This window comes from Erythrolamprus reginae, chromosome 2 (genome assembly GCF_031021105.1).
Source record: "Erythrolamprus reginae isolate rEryReg1 chromosome 2, rEryReg1.hap1, whole genome shotgun sequence".
NCBI lineage: Eukaryota > Metazoa > Chordata > Lepidosauria > Squamata > Dipsadidae > Erythrolamprus > Erythrolamprus reginae.
In genome coordinates, this window is record NC_091951.1 from 9,782,861 (window position 1) to 9,795,436 (window position 12,576).

Consider the following 12,576-nt stretch of genomic DNA (forward strand, 5'->3'; position numbering starts at 1 on the left):
AGACAAATTCCTTGTGTGTCCAATCACACTTGGCCAATAAAGAATTCTATTCTATTCTATTATGTGATAACATAATTGCATTTGGGATGCTGGGCAACTGAGTTTCCTTGAGAGTCATTGGCAGCGTTCTGTATTCATATAACCATGATTTTTAAATGTATTTTGTTGCCACTTTCTTCTTTTACTTTTCATTTTCAGTAAAATATTCCCATTAAGTAAAAGGGATTCCTTTAACGACTCCAGCATTTGCTTAATTAAATTATGGTGGTACAGGAGTTAGAATTCAGCATTGCATTGCCAGGAGTTTGATCCTGACCAGTTCAAGGTTGACTTGAGGAAGGGGAGGAGGAGGAAGGGTAATTGTAGTTAAAACTGCTAAATTAATCCACTCAGAAAACATCAGATATGAAAGAACCAAATCTGGTCCATTTGAGAATTTTTCCTCCGGATGCCTCTCCCCTGTGAGTGAAATAAGGATGTGACAGAGCTGCTTTTTTCCTTCTGTAATTTGTTCTCTAGGCCTTCTGAACAAATCTCCAGAGATTTCCCTTAAGCTTGTCTTAAAACAAAAATAGTGCAGAGACAAACCCAGGGTGATATAAATTAAATTAAATTAAATTTATTAGATTTGTATGCCACCCCTCTCTGAGGACTCAGAGTGGCTCAAAAACAATAATACAAGATACAAATCCAATGTTAAAAACAAAAACAGTTTTAAAACCCTTAATTAAAAACAATCATACAACCCAAAACATACATAAAATGGAGCAGCCGAGGGGAATCAATTTCCCCATGCCTGGCGACAAAGGTGGGTTTTTAGGAGTTTGTGAAAGGCAAGGAGGGTGGGTGCAGTCCTAATCTCCAGGGGGAGTTGATTCCAGAGGGTCGGGGTCACCACAGAGAAGGCTCTTCCCCTGGGTCCCACCAAACGGCATTGGTTTTTTTGAAGCGACCCGGAGAAGGCCAACTCTGTGGGACCTAATCGGTTGCTGGGATTCATGGGGCAGAAGGTGGTTCCGAAGGTATTCTGCTCCGATGCCATGAAGGGCTTTATAGGTCATAACCAACACTTTGAATTGTAACCAGAAACTGATCAGCGGCATAATAAACATGTTTTTTTCAAGCTCTGCACCGGTGTTAGGAATTAGATTGAATTCAGCACATTGCAGACTTTGCCTCTTCTCTTTACAATTACTCAATTACAGTCATTTACTTTGCTCATTTCCAAAGGTGAAGCTAGTTTCCACTTCTGACCCATGAGGATTGTAACTGGGGCCCATAAATAATAGGAAGCAACAGACACAGAAAATATTTTGAATGTAGATTGGAGAAGTTAATACAAATTTATTATCAAAGTGTCTTCTGGGCTGCTGAGGACCTGAGCTGGGACTTAGAACAACTGGGAGTGAAAATGAGAGTGAAACTCTGCTAACTTCTCAAACTTTACCTACGAGTGTAACTTTATGTGGAACACAGAGTCTATGGGCTGAAGTTGATTCATGTTACACATTCCCAGAGTCATATTAATGGGAGATTGTGGCACTGATAGGTTGCTTCCTGCTCTTCTGTTATCTACAATGAACAACGGTCTTAATTAGAAGAAATATGTACACCTTGAGGTTCAGGGGTTCTAAGGGAATGTTCTGATAAAACTTACCATATGGCCGATGAGATTCTTTCAATTTTGTTTATTAAACAGTCCCATTCATCTGAAATCAGATTTTAGCAACATTTGGAAAGTTAAGTGGCTGCAAAATGCAGCAGCATGGGGGGGTTACTTGTGCTCATGTATTGTAACATTTATTCATTCATTCATTCATTCATTCATTTATTTATTTATTTATTTATTTATTTAATTCAACTTCTATGCCACCCAATCCCCAAGGACTCAGGGTGGCTTACAATAAACAATATAAATACAATAAAATAAAAAAAGAAGTCAAATATTAGATCTAAAACAATAAAAACCTCATTAAAAAAACATGATAGAACATTCACAACAATATGCATACATACCATTCATACGATTTGGCCATGATGGTTGTTCGTTTATGATCCCCAGGCCTGCCGGCAAAGCCAGGTCTTCATGGCCTTATGGAAGGCAAGTAGGGTAGGAGCAGTATGGACATTGGGGGAGTTGATTCCATAGAGCCGGGCCAGCAACAGAGAAGGCCCTCCCCCATGGTCCCTCAAGCTTGGATGGCTTAGTCAATAAGACCTGGAGGAGGCCAACTCTTTGTGCTCGTATTAGTCTCTGAGAGGTAAGCGGTAAGAGGAGGTCCCGTAAATAGTCTAGTAATGGGATACACATTAGCTTTTCAAAACAGATTCGTGCAATTTTTGGACTTTTACTCATAAACCAAAGGGACAAGCAACATATTAGAAAGGGAGATTCCTATCGCAGTGTTCTAAATACATAAACACAAACAAAACAAGTGAAATATACTTATTAACAATAAGTAGTTAGTTGTGTAATTAAATGTGTAAATGTTTGTTTGTTTAGGTATATGGAGGCATGTGTGCACATTCACTTTTTTAAGAATATTAAAGTACTAAATAATATCTTTGAGTGATTGACTGCCATTTTGGGGAAAGTGGTACCAAAAGTCAATTTCTACTTTCTTTTGACATCAAATATTCTTTTGTATTGAGATCTGGTCTTAAAAAGATAATGTAGCACTTGGGGATGAAGATGCAGCATAGCAGGCCAGTACTTGAAGCCAAGATGGAGAAGACCTGCACAGCCACCATATACTTCCCCTTGGTGCTCAGATAGGTGGGAACAAAGGATATCCAGACACTGCAGAAGACTAGCATGCTGAAGGTTATGAGCTTGGCTTCATTGAAGGCCCCAGGTAGATTCCTGGCCTGGAAAGCCATCATGAAGCAGATGAGAGCCAGGAAACCCATGTAGCCAAGAGCAAGGTAGAACATGGAAACAGATCCTTGATTACATTGTAGAATAATATCTGCTGATTGTGAGTACATGTCTGACTCAGGAAATGGGGGAGAAGTGCCCAGCCAGATGCTGCAGAGGAGAACTTGGATACCAGAACATGAAAGGATGATAGAATTGGCCAAGGTCTTTCCAAGCCATCTCTGTATATTATTCCCTGGTTTTGTGGCTAAGAATGCCAAAACCACAGTGATTGTTTTGGACAGGACTGTAGAAATGGCAACTGTGAAGATGTTGCTGAATGCCACTTGTTGGAGAAGGCAAGTGGCAGTTCTTGGTTTTCCAATGAATAGGAATGAAGTCAAGAAGGAAAGCAGGAGGGTGATGAGGAAGATGTAGGAGAGATCCTGATTGTTGGCTTTGACTATGGGTGTTTCTTGGAATTTAAAGAAAATTCCCAAGACTAAGGCTGTTACCAAAGATAGAACCAGGGCAAGTGAAGCTAGAATGATCCCCAATTTTTCTTGATAGGAGAGGAAAATATAAGTTTTAGGTATACAGTCATCTTGGTTGATGTTTGGATGCTGATCTGCTGGACATTTGGTGCATTTTTCAGCATCTGAAAAGAGAAAAAAATAATATCTACTTTAAATAATGGTTAGCTATTTTGAGCAGGGTAGGATTTAAAGAGAGATTCCAAAGAAAAATAATAATTTTGGCCCCAAAATCCAACGAGAACCGTTTTTAGAGATTGCATCAATAGAGCCTGGGTGGCACAGTGGTTAGAGTGCAGTACTGCAAGCTACTTGTGCTGATCACTGGCTGCCAGCAGTTTGGCAGATCGAATCTCAGAAGGCTCAAGGTTGAATCAGCCTTCCATCTTTACAAGGTCGGTAAAATGAGGACCCAGATTGTTGGTGAAAATATGCTTACTCTTTGTAAACCGCTTAGAGAGGGCTTTAAAGCACTGTGAAGCTGTATATGTCTAAATTCTGTTGCTATTGCTATCGTTAACACCAGAGTTTACATCAACCATATGTTAGAGAAGAAATCCAAAGCACTCTGCAGCCTTCCTCCCCCGAAGACCAATCCAAAGAACATAAAAGAACTTTTTATACAGGAATGTTTAATGAACAGGAAGGGTAGAACCTTGGCATCAAGATCTCAGTGGCCCTTTCCTGTTCTTACACTTTTAAGAAGGAAGATATTTCTGTGATAAACTCAGCTGCTGGTCTTTCTGTGTGAACTGACGGTTTGCAAATCTTGTTTATTAAATTGTCTTTTTCAAATATCAAGACCTTCTTCACCTGGACTTAGAAGATGGCTAGATTTTATGTCTGGGCAGTAGTTGCCCTTCCTGATTGATTCCCTAATTTTTCTTCCTCCCAACTATGCCAGGAATGATCAGAAGCAATGTGAGAAAATATTATTTTACCAAAAGGGTAGTAGATGCTTAGAACAATCTTCCAGCAGACGTGGTCAGTAAATCCACAGTAACTCAATTTAAACATGCCTGGGATAAACATAGATCCATCCTAAGATAAATTACAGGAAATACTATAAGGGCAAACTAGATGGACTATGTGGTCTTTTTCTGCCGTCAATCTTCTATGTTGCTAGGAATGCAAGAACCAATCACTTTGGGCATCTCTCTTAATGATGGACAAAACAAAATAGCCTCGGTTTTAAAATTCTTCATGTTTCACCCAACAAAACCTAAATGCTGAAACTGAACCCTGGCAAGACCAGGTGGATTTGGGTCTGGGGGTTATTTGGTCTATGGAGAATTGGCATCTTTGGTTTTGGGTGGGGTAGTGCTGCCCCAAACAGATGCACTGCATAACCTGAGGATTCTCCTGGAGGAGTGCCTTGGTGCAACTATAGGTTGTGTGACAGTTACACCACTTCCTGGACCAACAATCCCTACTCACAGTTACTCATGCCCTAGTCATCTACTGTCTTTACTATTGCAATGCACTCTACATGGGGCTGCCCTTGAAATTCAGAAGCTGCGGTTGGTTGAAAATGTGGAGAGGCCCATATGGTTTTGTGTAGATTTTGGTGTGCAAATATATCATTTCTCCTGCAGGAGTTTCTTTGGCTACCAATTTCCTTCCAGGTTCAATTGCAGGTTCTCATTATCACCTTTAAAGCCATTCACGGCTTGGTACCACGTTTGTCAGAGGGACTAATCTTCCTGATCACATCCACTTGATCCCCTAGAGCAGTGTTTCCCAACCAGTGTACTGTGGCACACTAGTGTGCCAAGAGACATGGTCAGGTGTGCCGCGAAGTTCCTAGGGAAGCTCCAGCTGGGCGGGGCGCTGCTGGTGCCGATGCCTCCGACCTGGAGCTCCCATTCGCAGCTGTCCCTCGGCTACTGCCCGATGCCGCTGTTTCCGGCACTCTCCTGCTGGGCCCCAAAGAAGGAAGGCAGGAAAAAGGAGAGCTTCATTCTTCGTGCCTCCTTTTTCCCGCCTTCCTTCTTTGCGGCCCAGCAGGAGAGCACCAGAAACAGCGGCATCGGGCAATAGTCGGGGGACAGTTGTGAGTGGGAGCTCCAGGTCGGAGGCACCGGCACTGACAGCGCCTCACCAAGCTGGAGCTTCCCTGGCGTCGGCGGCAAGTGTCCTTTGGGGCCCGGTGGGAGGGCACCATCAGCGAGAGCAGGAGGGCACCATCAGCAGTGGCACCAGGTAGTAGCCGGGGATGGTGGTGGCAAGAGCTCCAGGGCGGAGGCACTGGCAGCGGCACACCCAGCTGGAGCTTCCCTGGTGGGGGTGGCAACCAGTGTCCTTTGGGGCCCGGCAGGAGGGCACTGGCAGTGGGAGTGGGAGGGTGCTGGCTGCCGTGGCCCCAGGCAGTCGTGGGGAGATGGCGGCGGCGAGAGGGTGCTCCAGGGTGGAGGCACCAATGGTGGTGGTTGGACATGCTGCTGGATGCCATACATGCTGGCACTGTGGGGCTGGCACTGGCTCGCTGGCTGGGCCAGAGGTGCCAGCCCCACACCCATGCCCAGTGCAGCACCAGCATATACGACATCCAGCAGCACGTCCAGCTGCCACCGTCAGGGCTCCCGCTCACAGTCAGCCGCTCTGCCGCCACCCCTGGCTACTGCCCAATGCCGCTGTTGTCGGCGTGGTGTAACGAGAGAGAAAGAGAGAGAGATAGCAAAAGAGGCAGAGAGAGAGACAGAGAAATAGAGAGAGAGAGAAAGAAAGAGAGATAGCAAGAGAGACAGAGAGAGAGAGAAAGAGAGAGAGAAAGAAAGAGAGACATAGCAAGAGAGGCAGAGAGAGAGAAAGAAATAGAGATAGCAAGAGAGAGAGAGAGAGATAGTAAGAGAGACAGAGAGAGAGAGAAATAGCAAGAGAGAAAGAGAGAGAAAGAAAGAGAGAGAGAAAGAGAGACATAGCAAGAGAGGCAGAGAGAGAGAGAAAAAAAGAGAGATAGCAAGAGAGACAGAGAGAGATAGAAAGAGAGAGAGAGACAGAGAGAGAGAGAAAGAGAGATAGCAAGAGAGACAGAGAGAGAGAGCAAGAGAGAGAGAAAAAAGCAAGAGAGAGCAAGAGAGCAAGAGAGGAGGAAGGAGGGAGAGAGAAAGACATAGAGGGAGGGAAGGAGCGAGAGAGAAAGAGAGCAAAAAAGAGAGGAAGGAAGGAAGGAAGAAAGGAAGAAAGAAAGAGGGATGGAGAATGAGAAAGAAGGGAAGGAAGAGAGAGAAAGAGTGAGGGAGAAATAGAGTGAAAGGGAGGAAGAGAGAGATTTTTTTTGTCCAAACTTTTTTTTAGCCCCCCCCCCCTCAATCTTCCCCAGGATTTTGAAAATATGAATAATGTGCCGCGGCTCAAAAAAGGTTGGGAAACACTGCCCTAGAGTGCAGAGGCAAGGCAAGTTGCAGGTCCCATTCCCTGCACACCACACTACAAACAAGACATTGAAACTCTAGAGAAAGTACACATGAGAGCAACCAGGATGATTAGGGGACAGGAGACTATAATGTACGAAGAGCAATTGCAAGAACTGGGCATGGCCAATCTGGCGAAGAGAAGGACCAGGGGAGACAGGATAACAGTGTTCCAATACTTGAGAGGCTGCCTCACAGAGGTTGGGGCTAGACTCTTTTCCAAGCCACCAGAAGACCGAACAAGGAACAATGGATGGAAACTGACCAAGGAGAGATTCAACCTGGAAATAAGGAGAAATGTTCTGACAGTGAGAGCTATCAACTAGTGGAACAACTTGCCTGCAGAGGTTGTGAAATCTCCAACACTTGAGACTTTCAAGAGGAGATTGGATTGCTTCTTGTCTGAAATGGTGCAGGCACTCCTGCTTAAGCATGGCGGGTGGTGGTGGGACTAGATGACCTACAAGATCCCTTCTAATTCTAGTAGTGTAATCTAATTTGCAAATACCTACAGTATAATATCAGCAAATAGCCTGAGGTTGCAAATATGAAGTCAGGAAAGCTAAGGCTGAAAATGAATCAAGGCTTTCGACAATTTTTTTTAAAAAACACAAAAAATGTTCTGTTTAAGCCTGGCGGGGTGGTGGTGGTGGTGGACGAGATGATCTACAAGGTAACTTCTAACTCTAGTAGTCTAAATTAATTTGCAAATACCTACAGTATAATATCAGCAAATAAACTGAAGCTGCAAATATGAAGTCAGGAAAGCTAAGACTGAAAATGAATCAAGGCTTTCGACAAAAGTTTAAAAAAAACCATTTTTTTCTTTCAATATATATAAGAAAGCAATTGGATGGAAACACATGAAGAAGAGGAACAATCTAGAACCAATTTCCTGACCGTTAGAATGAATAATAAGTGGAACAGTTTGCCTCCAAGTTATGGGTGCTCGAACAATGGAGGTTTTTAAGATGAGATTGGACAACTATTTGTCTGAAATGGTACAGGATTTCCTGCTTGACTAGAAGACCTCCAAGGTCACTTCCAATTCTGTTATTCTATAACTTCCAACCAAAGGACATCCATCCTTTTCTCTGGTGTCGCCTACCTTCCATAGTGGAGATGGTTCCCTCTGCACAGCGACGACAATCATAGCAGCAGATGATCTCCCCTTCCCGAGCTACCTTAGTGAATCCAGGATGGCAACATTCCACACACCTGGAAGCAGGCAGGGACTGAGGAGAGAAAGGAAAAAAACCCAGGAAATGAACTTATTTTTTTAAAAAATGGCAAAAGAAGAAAGGGTTTGTGATCTCCAGTTTAAGGTTTAGCTTTAACTAATTAGAAGCCAATAAGAAATGTGAAGTTCATTTTACATACTGAACTGTATATTCTCCTTTTTTCTTCCCTGTTAATGTTTAAGAAACAGTACAAATTTAGGCTTTCATTTAAACTTTAGGTATTAAATTTTTCAGGGACATGATGGGTGGATTTTTTGCTTTGACTATGTATATGGTGTTATCTGCATGACATATTCACTCCCTTTCCAGAAACTCAATAAAATGTTTGTGTGACAATTGAAGACAATCTATGTTAAAGTCACCTGAATAGCTGATAAGAAATCTGCACTATTGGGAACCTGATCAATTGATAAGAAAGGGCATTCAAAGCAATCCCCCCTCACAAAAACAAACAAAAAAATGTAATCCTGTTTTTGCTACCATGAGTGGAATATAAATCCCACCTTGTTCATAATTTCCACCTGTGCAATATTCTTCTGATCAATGGTAAATTTCAAATCCTGGGATGCCTGTTTTATTAGACTCCCAGACTTCACTTTTATAATAGTCATATTTGGGAAAACAATCCAGTTCACAATGTCCAGGTCAGCTGTCAGATCTCCCTTCTCATCCAGATATACTCCTTCAATGGAATCATTGTAAAACTCAGACCTTTGAAGAAAGGAGTGGAGCTGGAAAAGAAGGGAAAAGAAGAGATTCAGAAATTCTTGGAAAGGACCCTTTGGTCTAGGCCAGGAGGGATATGAACAATAACTGCTGCAAACATTATATTTCAATATGTGGATTGCAATAATGACTGTAAAGGACAGAGGTTTTAACATCCAATCATTTTCCTCTTCAAACTTCTTTATCACAATAACACTCATAAATAATTCCTCTAAAGGGAACAACCAATTCTTTTTCTTAATATTTTCTTAATCTAAAAATATTTTTTGTGATTTTGATTTTCCTTTCAGTTGAGGTTTAGTCTGTTTTATTTCTCTTTGTTGCATTATTTGTTGCATTGTTGAAGTAGGTAGCGTCCTGTTGTCTAAGTTCTAGTATTGTTCTTCTGGATATTCAGTCTTTAGCATGGGAAGTGTCACTCATGATTCAAACACATTAGTCCATAGCTAAGGTGACTAGACGTCCCGCTTTTGGCGGGACAGTCCTGCTTTTGAATAATTTGTCCCAAGTCTCGCTGGGTTTCAAAAATGTCCCGATTTTAACAGACCTTCATGTTAACAGACCTCCGCCTAGAAGTTTTAGGAGAAAACCGAGGAAGGTGTTCTGGGCACTACTTGAAGATGCTACTCCCAGGTGTGGACAGGCAAATGGAGCCAGTCAGGAAAGAGGGGGCATGGTGACTCAGAGTGAGAGTCCCCTTCCGTCCTAGTCCCCCTAGTGATGCATCGGCATCACATGAACCCAACTCCCATCTTCTCCCCTTCCCCTTGCCACCATCTCCCCCTCCTTTCCCTTTCTTGTAGCCTGAGCAGTAGTGGCGGCGATGCTGGCAGCAGCAGCATCGACTACGACAGCAGGAGCAGCACACAAAGGGGAGCATGGAGAGACGGAGGAAGAAGGAGACTTTCCCAAGCTGCCAAGGCTTGTCAAGGTGCATTTTACAAACCTCAGCAGCTTGGGAAGTTCCGACAGCTCCTGCTGTCATGGTTGATGCTGCTGCTGGTGTCACCACTGCTACCACTTTATTTTTTTTATTTTTTATTTTTTTTAAATATATTTTATTGGTTTTGCACATAAGGTTACATAAAACAAACATAAAACAGTGCACAGTGCATGTGCCCATCACCCGACTGACAATAACCATCACCACCACCACCAATTGCGTGGGTTTCAAATATTTACTAGATTATATTCTTTTTCCCCCCCTTAGCTCTAATTTGCATTTGTTTACTATTCAAAGAGTGATTGGAGTTTATTTTTCACATTTTCGTCACAAATTCTACTCAACATATAATCTTTCACCTTATTCCATCGTACCATCAGCTTCTCCAATTTATTTTCATCAAACTTGTTTAATCTTATTTCCATGATTTCAAAATGAATGTGATCAACCATGTACCAATACCAGTTCTGTACTGTCCATTTTATAGACTCTTTCCAACCTAATACCACTACCACTTGAGCGCTTACCAATGCTGCAGTTTTTATTTCTTTAAAATCTCTTAGTTCTCTTTGTTTAATTAATATTGCTATTTCTTTTGTAATTATCCAATTAATGTTTAACATTTTATTTATTTCGTTCTGCACTTCCTTCCAAAATTTCTGAACTTCAACACACTCCCAGAACATATGCATGAAAATTCCTTTCCTTTGGCAACCATGCCAACAATTACCTTTCCCTTTCCCCTGGAAGTGTGCAAGTTGTGCCGGTGTATAATACCATTTATGTAAAATTTTTCTTCTCATCTCTTTAACTTTTTAACTGCCACTGCTACCACTTTATAATGTCCTGGTCAGACCACACCTAGAATACTGCATTCAATTTTATGCTCCACACTACAAAAAGTCATTGAAAACCTGGAAAAAGTATAAAAGAGTGTGACCAGAATGATAAAGGGACTAGAAACCAAAACATATGAGGAAAGGTTACAGGAATTGGGCATGGATAGTCTAGTGAAGAGGAGGTCCAGGGGGGACATGATAGTAGTCTTCAAATACTTGAGGGGCTGCCATAGTGAGGAGAGGGGTCACAATGTTTTCCAAAGCACCAGAAAACCAGACAAGGAGAAATGGATGGAAGCTGACCAAGGAGAGATTCAACTTAGAAATAAGGAAAAACTTTGTGATGGTGAGAGCGATCAACCAGTGGAATGGCCTGCCTGCGGAGGCTGTGAACGGTTGTGGAGCGTTCACAACCTCCTCTTGGAGACCTTCAAGAGGAGGCTGGAATGGTATGTCTGCGATGGTATAGGATCTCCTGCACCAGCAGGAGGTTGGACTAGAAGACTCATAGGAACCCTTCCAAAATAAACTATAAATAAATAAATTCTCCCAGTTAGGGAATTTTTCCTTAATTCTAGCTTGCTTCTCTGCTTGATTTGTTTCCATCCATTGTTTCTTGTCTTGCCTTTCGGTATTTGGAAATAGATTAACCCCTTTCATTTTGTGAAGGAAAGGGAATGTTGAAATTAGCTTGGATTGGAGTAATGATTTTTTTTCATAATAAGTAACCAAGGCATCCACTTATAAAGCTAAATATCATATTTCAAGGAAAGATGTCTAATGGAAAAGAAATACCTGCCAACCATTCAATCTCGGAGCTTCCACCTTGACGCTCCTGTTCCTCACTGCTCTCTTAGATGTGGAGATATAAGCTGAATTTAAGGCCCTTCCCAAAGCCCAGGTGGTGTCATAAAGAAGATAGCTGTCCAGAGCCAGAATTTGATCAATCTCATCTTTCCTCACAGCCTCCAGTTCTTTGATCTGTCTGCACCGTTTCCAGACTTTCACAGAAAAGGCATCTTTAGTGGATGAACATCTAAAGGTTTTCTTTAAAACCTTTGATTTCATATCATTCAAGATAATACCATTATTATAGTTTCCCCATTTCTTTTTCTTTATCAGAAAGGAAAAAATGCCAGCAGCTTGTTCCATATTCTTCAGCAGAAACATCAAATCAAAACTCAGATTCCATTGAGCTGTGGTGATCCACACTTTATCTGTAAAGTCTAGAAAGGCTTTAAGTATTGAATTTATCAATTTAATTCCTATTGAGAACGAACTAATTTCTGGGCCATAAACAAAGGCATTGACTTTTGTCAATCTGTAAAAGTTTCTTGAATCGAAATGCCATTCAGCAATATTTATTGGAAAGCTTTGATACATAATTGCACAAATGCCATTCCTTAACATCAAAGATGACATTTTCCTCATAAACCTCTCCCCTTGGTCAGTTTCTGGAGCAACAAGAGCAACCACGTTCCACCTGAAATGAAGGAGAAGCTGGACCATCCCTGGGTATTGAATGCCTTCAGCAGGGAGCATCGCGTAGAAGAAAGGAAACTGAGTTTTATCCTTCAGAATCCTAGAAGAAAAACTATAACTGATCTGAAAGAAATGGAAGACATTATTTTAAATGCAAGTACAATCATTTCCATTAAAAAATCTCTTTTTTTCATTTGCAGCAGAGGACCTCTGATTCAAAGATTCATGATTTATATCTGCCTCTCGAAGAAAGACACACCTGAGGGAGTTTATAAGTGCCCAACATGGTTGAAATCTGGATGGAGATGCCAGCTTCAGCCTCTTCCACAACAGCCAGTGTGTTTCTTTGCCTTCCACATCTGTAATTGGGCACATTGGATTCCCCATCAGAAAGGAGATCCAGCAAAGGATCTGTAGTCATTTCTACCTTGTAGAAGTTCTCATAGATATTATAACCCAGGGTGATGTTGGGTAAGATATGGTCATTCTGATTGATGTCCTCCATAGCATAAAGTAGGGGCATAAATTTTGAAAAAAATCTG

At 41.9% G+C, this 12,576-nt stretch overlaps 1 protein-coding gene across 1 annotated transcript; it reads right to left on the bottom strand.

The window, feature by feature from the left end:
- Positions 1-2,607: 2,607 nt before the first annotated feature.
- On the bottom strand, positions 2,608-12,455 carry LOC139159123 (vomeronasal type-2 receptor 26-like). Its single transcript, XM_070736482.1, has 5 exons — positions 12,294-12,455; positions 11,348-12,157; positions 8,566-8,775; positions 7,912-8,038; positions 2,608-3,515 (listed from the first exon to the last, which is right to left on the bottom strand). Exons 1-5 carry the CDS (start codon positions 12,453-12,455, stop codon positions 2,608-2,610), a joined length of 2,217 nt encoding a protein of 738 aa, XP_070592583.1.
- Between the last annotated feature and the right edge of the window lie 121 nt (positions 12,456-12,576).